This window comes from Montipora capricornis, chromosome 11 (genome assembly GCF_036669925.1).
Source record: "Montipora capricornis isolate CH-2021 chromosome 11, ASM3666992v2, whole genome shotgun sequence".
Classification (NCBI taxonomy): Eukaryota; Metazoa; Cnidaria; class Anthozoa; order Scleractinia; family Acroporidae; genus Montipora; species Montipora capricornis.
Window position 1 is genome coordinate 5,806,219 of NC_090893.1, and position 12,301 is coordinate 5,818,519.

General features: G+C 38.2%; 1 protein-coding gene and 1 long non-coding RNA gene across 4 annotated transcripts in view; both read right to left on the reverse strand.

Moving 5' to 3' along the window:
• Positions 1–222: 222 nt before the first annotated feature.
• LOC138024186 (uncharacterized) lies at positions 223–11,778 on the reverse strand. 3 transcript variants are annotated; one of them, XR_011126915.1, is made up of 6 exons: positions 11,722–11,778; positions 10,298–10,451; positions 8,785–8,925; positions 8,054–8,282; positions 5,027–5,139; positions 223–3,005 (listed from the first exon to the last, which is right to left on the reverse strand). It is a non-coding gene; the product is annotated as an uncharacterized lncRNA (long non-coding RNA). The 3 variants fall into 3 exon arrangements; XR_011126914.1 differs by lacking the exon at positions 11,722–11,778 and having other exon boundaries at positions 10,298–10,476; XR_011126913.1 differs by lacking the exons at positions 10,298–10,451; positions 11,722–11,778 and having other exon boundaries at positions 8,785–10,235.
• A 342-nt stretch (positions 11,779–12,120) lies between these two features.
• Positions 12,121–12,301, reverse strand: part of LOC138023037 (uncharacterized) — a 45,721-nt gene continuing 45,540 nt past the window's right edge. Inside the window, exon 28 of the mRNA XM_068870071.1 lies at positions 12,121–12,252. Within this exon, the coding sequence (XP_068726172.1) occupies positions 12,121–12,252 (132 nt within the window). The remainder of the gene's footprint in view (positions 12,253–12,301) is intronic.

Consider the following 12,301-nt stretch of genomic DNA (forward strand, 5'->3'; position numbering starts at 1 on the left):
TGTTGGTCCGGCCCGAGTTGAACTCATGACCTCCCGCGTGACAACCCGGTGCTCATCCAACTGAGCCACCGGTGCGCGGTTAAACCTTGTTTTTACATTCGTTCTACTTTTTCATTCATTCTTCCCTTCATTCCTTCATTTTTTAGTTTATAAGGACTCATTTCTCCCATCATCCTACTAATCTATGCAAAAGCCGTCATATATATCAAAAAAACACTCAACTAGAATCATAGTTCTTTATTTCATGTTAATTCAAGGTTCTCTTTTGTTAAGCAGATTTTATCAATTCAATTAAGCTCAACTGATGAGACTACATCTAGTTGTTAGTTGCCACTTTTTCTGAATTTGGATATGCAGGCTGAGCTTGTGAAAGACCCCACCCCGCAGAGTGAAGGAGTAGGACCAAGTTCCAAGTCGTTGTAAAGCCAAACACTGAGGTTACATAAAATAAGCGTTGTCTTGAATCAAAAATATATTTCAACAACAACAAGCTTTTTTACCATATTTAAACATATTACAATCAAAAAATAATTGATACTAAAATTTGTTAATAGTTCACTCAGAGCAAATTAAAAAAAAATTATATTAAAGCTTGAAAAGATAATTTTAAGGAACAGATAATATCATGAGAAAATCAAATAACAGTAAAAAAGGAAAACCCGCAGTCAAAAGACTCAATGCATGCAAGCAGAAAAAGATGAATTACAATACTAAGTACTACATTACTAAATACCAGGGCCCGGTTTGTTCAAAAGCCGATTAACGCTAATTCCAGATTAAAAATTAACCAAGGAGTTTGTAGTGCCTCGAACATTGTTGTGTTACATTTCTATCCGTGACACTTGCATGCTTAGAGGGGGCGTCTCTATTGCTCCTCGACTTTCAATAAACACGTGCGTCTTTGTAATTTCTGAGAGTGGTGTTCCGGAGAGAATAAAGTATTGAATTTAGCTTCGTTTCTGCTTCTCGCTAAAAGTTTATTTCTCTACTCCCAAGAGCTGTTCAACGCTGATATTCGGCAAAACCTTACATTAGAAGAAGTCAATCTTGAAAAACAAAAATAAGCAAAAGAAACTTTCACCGAAAAGTTAAAACTGGAAATAAAAGTATACGCTAATCCTGGATTAAGTTAATCTGCTTTCGAACAACCGGGCCCATTCATAAGTCTGCAAGATGTTTAGCTTTACTTCCTTGTTGAATTCTTTTTGGGGTAGATGTTTAAATTATTCCAAATTTTGGCAGCTGCAAAGCAAATGTTAAATTGACCATAGTTAGTTTTGATATTTTTTATGTAATATTACTTGATTTAGCAAATCTGGTTTTGTATTGATAAATTGATGATACTGTCCTGAAGAAATTATCAAAAGATGAGGGAAGAGGGTTGTTATGATACTGATACATAAAAACTACGTAAAATTTCCAGAGCTTTGCAGAGAGGCTCAGAGTGTTCATCTGGTTTTGACAAGGTAGTAATTAATACATATGGCTCTCTTTTGTAGAATTGTTAAGGATCTAAGAGTAGAACTATAAGTATTTCCCCGAACTGATACACCATAATTAAGGAACTTAAGGTATTTACGAATTCTTCTGTAGGGGCATGATTATCATAGTTTAAGAGATTATTGTTAAAACCACCAGATATCAAGCAGAGCTTTTTTTTTTTATCCAAGACAGAATAAAAGTTATTCACAAATATTTGTAAATTTAAAGAAGGATGCCCATACACAGGACCACAATGCAGGGGTGTAGCCAGGATTTTTCAAAAGGGGGGTCACACAGTGTCAAACAATATTAGATAAAGTCTGTAATTGTGGTTGTAAAATTCATTAATAATTCATTAGGGTGCAAACCAATCCCAGCACAGTATTCACATCACATATTGTACACTACTGTAAACCCCAATACAAATCAACTGGGGTTGATGAATATTATTATTAAACAGTAGAATTAACTTTTGATACAAACTCCTGCTCAGCTAATTAGTATTCATTAACTTTTGATACAGATCTCTACTGATTAAAATAACAATACTTTGCATTTAATTTAATGTATGTATTCATTTCACAAGCAGGATAAAATATTCGCGTCCGATCTGTATGGACGTTTACAATGGCTCGCCATTGTAAAGGCCCATACAGATCTCCCGCTCATATTTTTATCTACTACTAAATCATCAGTATGTTATAGAATTTAGAGTATCCTTGGAGCACAAACAGTCAGAGTTGGAGTTGAAAGAAAGCTGAAAAAGCTCACAATCCTCAATTGTCAGAGTGAAATGGAAAAATTGAATGGCTGCAGAACTGACAGGTCCATCCATGGCTATGTAAAAAATTTCAGGAGAGCAAAAGCAGTTTATTGCTGATCAAAATAAAAAGTTTTAGAGTCTTCAGTATGTGAATCGATCAATATCGAGAATTTACACTATAGAGTTATCGATAAACAAGAAGTCGCTGGAAAAAAGGCTTAAGTTTCTAAAAGATGTTGTAGAATTTTCCTCTTTTTTCCCTGCATAACAAGTTGTTTGTGGAATAAAAGGAACCCCAAAACCATTTTTCGGTCAAGTCACACAAAAAATTCAATTTCATGGTTATAGACCGAGCACCTTATGCGCATATGCCTACCCAACACAAACCAAACAAGGGATGCACATTAAGCATTGCCCTTGAGTCTATTACTGCTTTTGAAAACATTTTTACCAAACCAACGCTGCAAATGGAAATGCTAAGACCATCACGTTAAAGTAAAACATGACTGGAATGAGGAAAGGAATCCCAGATGTTGGACCTGCCTTAACTTGTTCAGTCTGTAGTCATGTAGAAGTCATTGTAGGGTACTCGTCTCACCCTAGTGGAGCATCACCGATCTCCTTTCTTTGTTTCTTCATCCAGTCATACAAGAGTTTAAAATACTCAGTGATAGCTGAAATATCCACCTCCTTTACTTCCTGTCATCTTCTCCAGGGCATAGGCCCAAGGTTTTCTCTTAACCGCATCTTCAACATGTTACTGGAGTAAAAAAAAAATAGAAAGAAAGGAACTTTATTCAAGTGTCTAGTCATTCTAATGCTGGAGCACTAATTGGGGACACAGTACACTGAAATCAACAAATTGATGCAAATAAAATCAAATGTTGGTTTTTGAGAAGAGTGTAAAACTGGAGTAACCGGAAAAAAACATCTCGGAGAAGAGTAGAGAACCAACAAACTCAACCTACATGTGACGCAGAGTCTGGGAACACATTGGTGAGAGGCGAGTGCTCTCACCACTGAACCTGAGCTCTGACAGGTTTCTGCCTATGATTCCAAGAGTATTATTGAACACATTCTTTTTACTTGATGCAAACACTCATTAAAAACAGTTTTTCCCACTGTCAGCTTAATTTTTTAGCAGTGGGACTTATAAGGAGAGTGCTTTCTGATAGTTACCTTTGACACCTAACACGATTGTAGCTTGTATCAATCAAGTGTTTATTAGCGACTTTATATATTCTTCCTACGAAACCCCATGCGACAACTCTAACAAACAGGGTCAAATAACCAAAATAAAGTTATAACCTTTATTTGACACGACCTTACTTTGAAAAGAGCATTCACCATCCTTAAACGTACCGTTTTTAGAAAGACAACTAATTGCATAAAGAAATTAACTGATTAGAGTGTAATGTGAAGTGCTAAGTTTCTACCCCATATGAGCGTTGGCCCTACTAATGGAAATGGGCCCACACAAGGACAGAGAAAAACTCTGACCAAGGTGGGAATTGAAGCCACGACCTTCAGGTTAGATCACCGCTGCTCTACCGACTGAGCTACAAGGTCAGATGGGAGCAGGCCGTGAGAACTGAAGATTTTAAAGTCATGGCAATGAACATGTACAAGTACAAGGAAGAATTACATTCTTGCAAATGTTGGCCGTGAAGCAACGTTTGCAAAAATGTAATCCTTCCTTGTACATGTTCATTGCCGTGACTTTAACATCTTCAGTTTCCACGGCCTGCTCCCGTCTGACCTTGTAGCTCAGTCGGTAGAGCAGTGGTGATCTAACCATTGTGTGGGTTCATTTCCATTAGTAGGGCTAATGCTCACATGGTTCATATGGGGTAGAAACTTAACACTTCACACTACACTCTAATCAGTTAATTTCTTTATGCAATTAGTTGTCTTTCTAAAAACGGCACGTTAAAGGATGGTCAATGCTCGTTTTAAAGTAGGGTCGTCCAAATAAAGGTTATAGCTTTATTTTGGTTATTTGACACTGTTTGTTCGAGCTGTCGCATGGGCTTTTGTATGGAAGAATACACAGAAGACGCTAATATACTTTATTGATACAAACTACAATCGTGTCTTTAGGTGTCAGATGATGATAACTATCAGAAAGCACTCTCCTTATAAGTCCCACTCTTATAGTAGAATGCTACAAAAGGTAAAGTTTCTGCATACGAGCCAGAAGGCAGTGCGGCCATCAGGCCGGAGCTTATCCCAGTTTCCATGGCATGAAGCGACTTGGAGTATTTCTACTTCCCCCTGGATGGGATGCCAGTCCATCGCAGGGCTAACCTCCAACAATAAATTTGCCGGTACCCACTTGGGTGGAGAAAGCTAGGCACCGTGAGAGTAATTAAAGTGTCTTGTCTAAGAACACAACACAATGTTCCCCCGAGTCAAGCACACATTATAACCATGAGGTGGGCTCGCCTCCCACAAAAATTCTTTTTTTGAATATTGTTAAAGTAAAATTACACAAGCAAATCATGTATATAAATACAAAGGAAATCAGGAAGAGTAAATTGTCTTAAGTACTCTATTTTTGTTAGAGTCAAAAAATGGAACGCCTTTGCTGCCTTTGCAAAACCTTAAAGGAGTGCGTATGCGCATTTCAGACAACATGGTAAGAAAGTGGACTCCAAAACATGGTCAGCTCCAAGCGAGAAAGAAAATGAATTCTTGAGAAGTTTGGAGCTATTCTTTTTACAAGACAAATACGTAAGTGAAAAGTGAAACTAGACGTGTAACCCATTTGAAAATTCTTACCGTTGAGTCAATGATCCTGCCATAAACATGTTGACAGCAAAAAGAGATGAACCAAGTAATTAACTCCTGCTTGTCCGCTTGTTTTTGACTTCATATTGACCAGGAGCCACCATCTTGGATAATTGTGACAATTAATGTTACTAAATGTTATTAGTATAAATACACAGGTGATTATACAAAATCGTTTTAAAAATTGGGGTACGAGGATATTCCCCAGTTTTAGCTGGGGAATATTCGCCCACGTGACGCGTTTAGACCAATCGCGCGCGAGCGAAAATATTTGATGGATTATAATCACCAATAATCACTTCGCCTTTGGCGAATAATTGTTAAATATTAATTTTATTAGACTAATGTTATTAAGGACGGTGCCTACTAATTAACAATATTTTTGCCCCGGTGTGTGATTATGCAGGAAATGTAGATCTTAACAAGTGTTATTAAAATCCAAAAAGAAAATTGGGGGTAACCATGCATTTTTCAAAGATAATTCATGAATAATCTTTGTAAAAAGCTTTAAAATACAAAGCAATGTATGGCGTTCTTTCTCAAATTGAATTTTACTTATCTCTCAAAAATGCATGGTTACCCCCATTTTCTTTTTGGATACCAAGAGTACTTTAATACTAAGATCTACTTTTTCCGGATAGTTTTAAACTGCGCAAATATATCCCTGTATCAGTAAGCATCACCGATAGGAAATCCGAGTATCTCAAGATGCGCAGAACGTATGCACAGTAACAATAGTAGGCACCGTCCTTAAGGTGATTCCCTAGTATTGCACTGCGCATCCTGTTCTGCGCATAACACAGCGTAGGCCACGTTCGTATTAAGGCATGGCAAAGAGGCTTTATGGTCAAATTTCACGGCTCAGTTCTGTTTTCTTTGTGTCACAAGTCTAAACGGATATTTCTAAACTAAACGATGTTTGAATTTAACCATAGACTCGTAGCCATGTGTGAATATTGATATATCGAACGTGGCCAAAAACATTTCAAAATGGCGACCTTTCCTGCCAGAAACCTCGCTAGAAAGAAGAAGAATGGCAGTTTTCAGAGCACAGCAGTAAAGAGCAAAACAAGAAACCTTTTAGACTCTCGCAAAACAAAAAGTTGAGTGATAGCTTTGATGATGCTAAAGAACATTTCAGTCCAACAGTGAAAGTGAAACCTTGCTATCGGGGAGAAGTGTTCTCGAGGGGTCAAGCTTGGTCTGCTTTCCTAAACGAGGTTGGTGACCTATCTTTTTTTTGGCATAATTTTATTCTGTTACTCATCACCTTAGTGCTGTAAAAATGTTAAAAAATTTACGTCAAAAAAGTTACAGGAAAGCCATCACTCATGGACACAAAATTGTCTCCTCGAGATCACGCACCAGAAGAATATTAGTCAGTGCCTTTTCAAGACGTGTGCCTGTGCACACAAAACAAACGTTAAATTATTCCTTTTGAGCAATACAATTCATCTGTTTTGTTATTTAAAGAACTACGTCAAGGCTGTGCTTCCTGTTCTGCAAAACGTAGCCTGAACCGACAGAACAAACTTGTCCTTGATAGATGAAGTCGAAATGATTAAATGAGTAACTTGAGGAAGTTATATCTCGCGAACGAGCTCGGTGACCTATTTATTTAATTGCACATTTCGAGTCACCATAATGTAGGGAATAATCGAGAAAAGTTTAAGGAAAATCTTACAACATCTTCTACTACTAAGGAATCACCTTAAGTGTTATTAACGACACAACTGAATTATTTTAGACGGCTGCGCCCAGTAAAGTTGTAAGTGATTCTAATAATTCGTTTTCCTGATGCAAACACTCATTAAAACAGTTTTTCCCATGGCTTAAATTAATTTCAAGTCAATCCTGCCATGAACGCGTTTACTGCAACAAGAGATGAACCAAGTACTTCACTGCTGCCTTGATGCTGCCAGTTCTGCTCGTCCGCACAAGTCAAAAAGCTCGTAGAGAGTTGCTCATGTAAATTTTGAAGTCCTATGACCTTGCGTCACTGGTTAAGCAATGACTATAGGTGACGTTAACGATATCTCCTCTACACTGAGTCGAAAATACTATATCCAGATGGGGAAAAAAAGGCTTTTCCCTCTTCCTTATGATTTTTCTACATGTTCTTATTTCAGAGTGGGAAGAGACAAGGCGGTATCAAAATTCCAATAATAAGGTTAAGTTAACCTTAACGTACCCAGGAAGTGTTCTCTAAAACTTCCAAACATTGGTCAGCTCCAAACAATAAGGACATGAATACATCAGAAGTTTCAACTTGTTCTTTTTATAAGGCAAATACGTGAGTTACCTTCTTGAGGTCAAAACGGAAACTCAAGGTTAATTAACTGTGAGTTCCCACGATGTAGCTTCACTGGTTTAGCAGGCTTTAAAAAGGAACAGGAGACAAGAAGTTTGGAACAAGACACCAGTGAAAGTAATCATGTGGAGAGAGAGAGAGAGAGAGAGACCCCCAACGGAACACAACTTTAGGGATGTCACTTCCTTAACATAGCGGAAAATGGATTATTACTGGCACGCATGACAAAGCACTTCAAGCAGTGAAAAATGAATTATACTACGCCACGGACGATATTTTCCTTACACTCTTTCACAAATTATCCACCCAAAAAATTCAATCCTCTTTCGAGATTGACGATAAAATAACCTTAAGTACACAGTCGAAATACCATAACTGGATAGGGAAAACAACTCCTTTATTGCAATTACATTTCCAGTAATTAGAAGTTACTCTAAGTAGTTACAAGTACTAACATGCTTTTCCTTAATAAATTTTCTACATGTATTAAGTTTAAGGTTGGAAGAGACAGGGGCAACATCAAAATCCCAATAACAAGGTTAAGTTAACCTTGAGGTTTTCAAAAAGCAGACTCCAAAATTAAACATGGTCAGCTCCAAACGAAAAAAAGTGAATTCTTCTGAAGTTTAAACTTTTCTCCTTTAATTAACAGAACAATAGTAAGTTAAAAGCTAAACTTGACGTATAACCCATTTGAAAATTCTTACCGTTGAGTCAATGATCCTGCCATGAACATGTTGACAGCAAAAAGAGATGAACCAAGTAATTCACTTCTGCTTGGCCGCACAAGTTAAAAAGCTGACAAAGAGTTGCTCATATTAACTGTGAGTTCCCATGATATAGTTTCACTGGTTTAGCAGGGTTCAGCAGCACTTCCGCCAACCACAGTCAACTCGTCCCTGCACTGTACGCACATCGGAACACCTGATGCTGTTTCTAATAAAAATAATTGATATAATAATAATTAAAATAAGTATAATATTTAAGCTAATTAATGCACTTGTTGGTTTGTCACGCCGTTTGCGTCTTAACTTGGATGCATAGTTCTGGTTTCGATAAAGACGGCAATCAATAATGTAGCCTGCGAGCAGGCTCTCATGGGGGACTAGGGCTGGGGTTGAATGATAATTCAATCTCCCACACAGCCCCAGTCCCTCGGAGAGCCATGCAAGCATAGTCACGCCTCCCCTCCCCCTCTATCTGCAACCTCGTTCCCAGGGCTTCTCCCTCATTTGGGGGCGGGGCAATAAAAAAACGCCCCTCCCCCAAATGAGGGAGAAGCCCTGGGAACGAGGTTGCAGATAGAGGGGGAGGGGAATCGTGACTATGCTTGCACGGCATTATTGATTGCCGTCTTTATCGAAACCAGAACTGTGCATCCAAATTAAGATGCAAACAGCGTGACAAACAAACAAGCGCATTGCTTGAAATTACTTACTTGGCGTTTGTATGCTTCGACACACATCCTCAGAAGTGACTGTTAACTAATTGTTGCTAAATTCTCTCCAACAGCACTTCCTCCAACCACAGTCAACTCGTCCCTGCACTGTACACACATCGATATCGGAACGCCTTTTAACTGCAATAAATGATATATTTCATATTTAAGTTTTTATTTTAATTATTTATGTACATTTTGTATTTTTACTGGGTTGCCGTAGTGCAATCCCAGTCGGAAATTGGGTGGCATTTGTTTGGTATTCTTTTTTCTTCCGTGTCGATAAAAGTCTTGCCTGTCACTCCCCTGCTAAGTGGTATCTTTGTGCATAGAGCCTTCTGCTCGTATTTTCTTAGGATCGAGAGGGTAGTTGAAATGCGTAGATTTCTCTGGTGGACACAGTAGAATGATAAACTTAACCGGCAATGGCGTCGAAAGTCATGCAACGCGAATGGCGTTTTAATGGATCTTTGAACAAAATATACCCTTATGAAGTTCAATAATGGCAAGTCAATTTGATACTGAACAAGACAGGCGGTGGAATCTTACAAGCGACGAGTAATGGACTTCGACAACAATCTGTCGCCCGTCGAACCGAAATCAAAGTGAGGTGTATTTCTAATTTTACCAAGTGTGCTGTTATGTAGAACACTGAAATCAAATGGAAAATTTTCTGGTAACTTATGGGTTCAAAGACAGAACAAATTGAACACCTTAAGTGGATCTGTGATCAACTCTGCACAGTCTTCAGTAAAAACATAATTGGAAATGTGACAGTCAAGAATTATTTGAAAGAAAGCTTGTCGTCTATTTTGTGCTTCATTATTCAAGGAAAAGGTTCTTCATGGAAACGGTTTGATCCTGAACTTTTAATTGGTGTAATATTGCACATATTTGACACAACTGAGTTTTTTTCTCTTCACGCACGCAATGAAATAGGAAGGGGTTTTTGCCTCTAATAGCAAATATGTTGTTTGTTTAAAAAAATTGTTCGCTGGAAAAGGTGGCTTTTATGAATTCATCATGTTTTATAATATGCGAGCTTAACTGGATAGTTTTTATGGCAATAGTAAAGCATTTTCGTGTCAAAATGAGGTTAGTGTCTTTCTGTTGTGCTAACTTAATTAAATATAAATATACATTCTGCCTCGTGAGTTTGTTATTCTCGTTAACCAGCAATGGCCTCGAAAGTCATTGCAATGCAAATGGCGTTTTAGTGCATCTTTTATGTTGCTTGTTTCAATAAAATGTTTCGCTGGAAAAGGATTCTGTGATATTTTCTGCCTTTGTGAATTATAATATCGTAATGTGTATTGAATTTTCGAGCTCAAGGTTGAAATGTGATACGGGAGGACATTTTTAGTATTGCTCTGTCAGCAGGAAAGGTTCACGAAAATAAGCAGGTCTGTTGCAAGCGTGCTTGAGTTTCAACAAACTGAGCCGCAAAATCAGCAAAAAATTGTGACGCCGATGAATAATAAAGTAGCTGCTATTTCCAAAATGACGGAATTACCTGGTGATAAATAACTTGACTTGGCAGAAACAATGGTATCTTGCCATCATTTGACACGGACGCTTCACTGTTTGGCGACTAAACATGCCGCGGTAACTTAATCATGGCGCCCGCTGAATTCCGGCCATGTCACTTTCGTTTTTACGATTTATTTCTGCAGCCAAAATTGAACGTAGCAAAATCAATTATCAACATGTCAGCCCAAAAGCCAATGTTTCTCACTTCCCATTTATTTTCTTCAATCTTTCTGGGTTCAATACTTTGCTAGTAACCACATGTCTTCTCAGGCTATTTACCCAAGACTTCTACCATGGCACTACAATGATAGACAATACCAAAACAATATCGTGTACTGTTAGAGCTACATATTACGCAAGGATAACTTGAATCTCCTGGAAGACAACACACAGCTCAGTTGACATTCTATATGGAATAAATCGCTGTGTTACTTCACTACCACGCGTAAGCAATGCCTGTCTATTTTTTCCAAAGAGGACAGGAATTTCTTCTTTTTGACAAATGATAGGCCGGTAGCCAGCTTTTTACCTCAGAAAAGGATCTTTTTAGTCGTACGAACATGTGAGGACATGCGAGCCAAAGGGCCTCTGCTGGTATGACTTCTGGGTGACCCCTTAATTAAATGGTCTTAATGACCCCCCAACTTGAAAAAAAGTTGCCTGGGACGGTGCACGAACCACAAGCAACGCAGTGTACTATCACGGAGGGTCTAGTTTAACCTAAAAAATTGTCTGCACCCGAAACTAACCTAATACTATTTTTCTAATAATAATAATAATAATAATAATAATAATAATAATTAAAATAATTATACTTATTATAATAATTTGAATTATAATTATACTAATTATGTTAATTATAATAATTATAATAAAATTTTTAAGGAGGGCAGCCTCGTTTCCAGGGCGTCTCCCTCAGAAGGGGGCGGGGCAGTAAAAAAAGCCCCGCCCCAAATGAGGGAGAAGCCCTGGGAATGAGGTTACAGATAGAGGGGGAGGGGAATCGTGACTATGCTTGCACGGCATTATTGATTGCCGTCTTTATCGAAACCAGAACTATGCATCAAACGGCGTGACAAAAACATGCAATGGCATTGTTTGAAATTACTTACTTGGCGTTCGTATCCTTTGACATACATCCTCAGAAGTGACTGTTAACTAATTGTTAATTCATTAATCAATTATTGTTAATATAGTAGTTACTTAATAGGTTACATATTAAAAAGTTTAAATTCGTAGTAAACTGTCACTTCTGAGGATGTATGTCGAAGCATAGGAAACGTCATGTAAATAATTTCAAACAGTGCGCTTGTTTATACTTTAATGTTTGTCACCGCTGCTTTTTTTTATTATTCTTTGTCTTGCGCGAAATTAATAGAACTACTCCTCTCAAAATGGATAGGTTACCTTAGTTGTTGTTGTCGGATATGGATAGTTCTCGCTGTTCATTTCACTCCGAGGGGTGTTTCGCCTTTAACTGTAAACTACTCGGCTTAGTTTGCGGCAAGAAAGCTTTCATATCTCGGGAGATCTTCGACAAGGAAATAGTCTCCTTTTCTACGATTAACGCGTGGATTTTTACAATATTTACGTTCTGTAGGAATGTCCTCGGCAGTTGGTTCCCCTTCCCCATCTGCGTCCACGACCTCTTGTACTTGTTTGTTTGCATCTTTGGCTGCTCTGCGCCTTTTACTCGATGTTGCATTGAGACTAACTCTCGTACAGCTACGAGCTGGGGTATCGTTATTTCGCTAATCGTGTTTTCCTCGTACTTCATCTTTTTGTCTTGTTGGTCTTAATTCTTCCTCATTGTCGTCTTGTGATGTTTCCTTTCTTCGTATAAGCGTGATCCCATGACCAGTCGTTTGTCCAAATGCGCTTGCAGAGATCGTCTCTTTTTAGTGGGTTTACTTGCAGGGTTTTGCCCGACCACGAACCCTGCAAGTAGTTAACGACGGTTTCGTGAGAGCTAATTCGCATAAGCAGT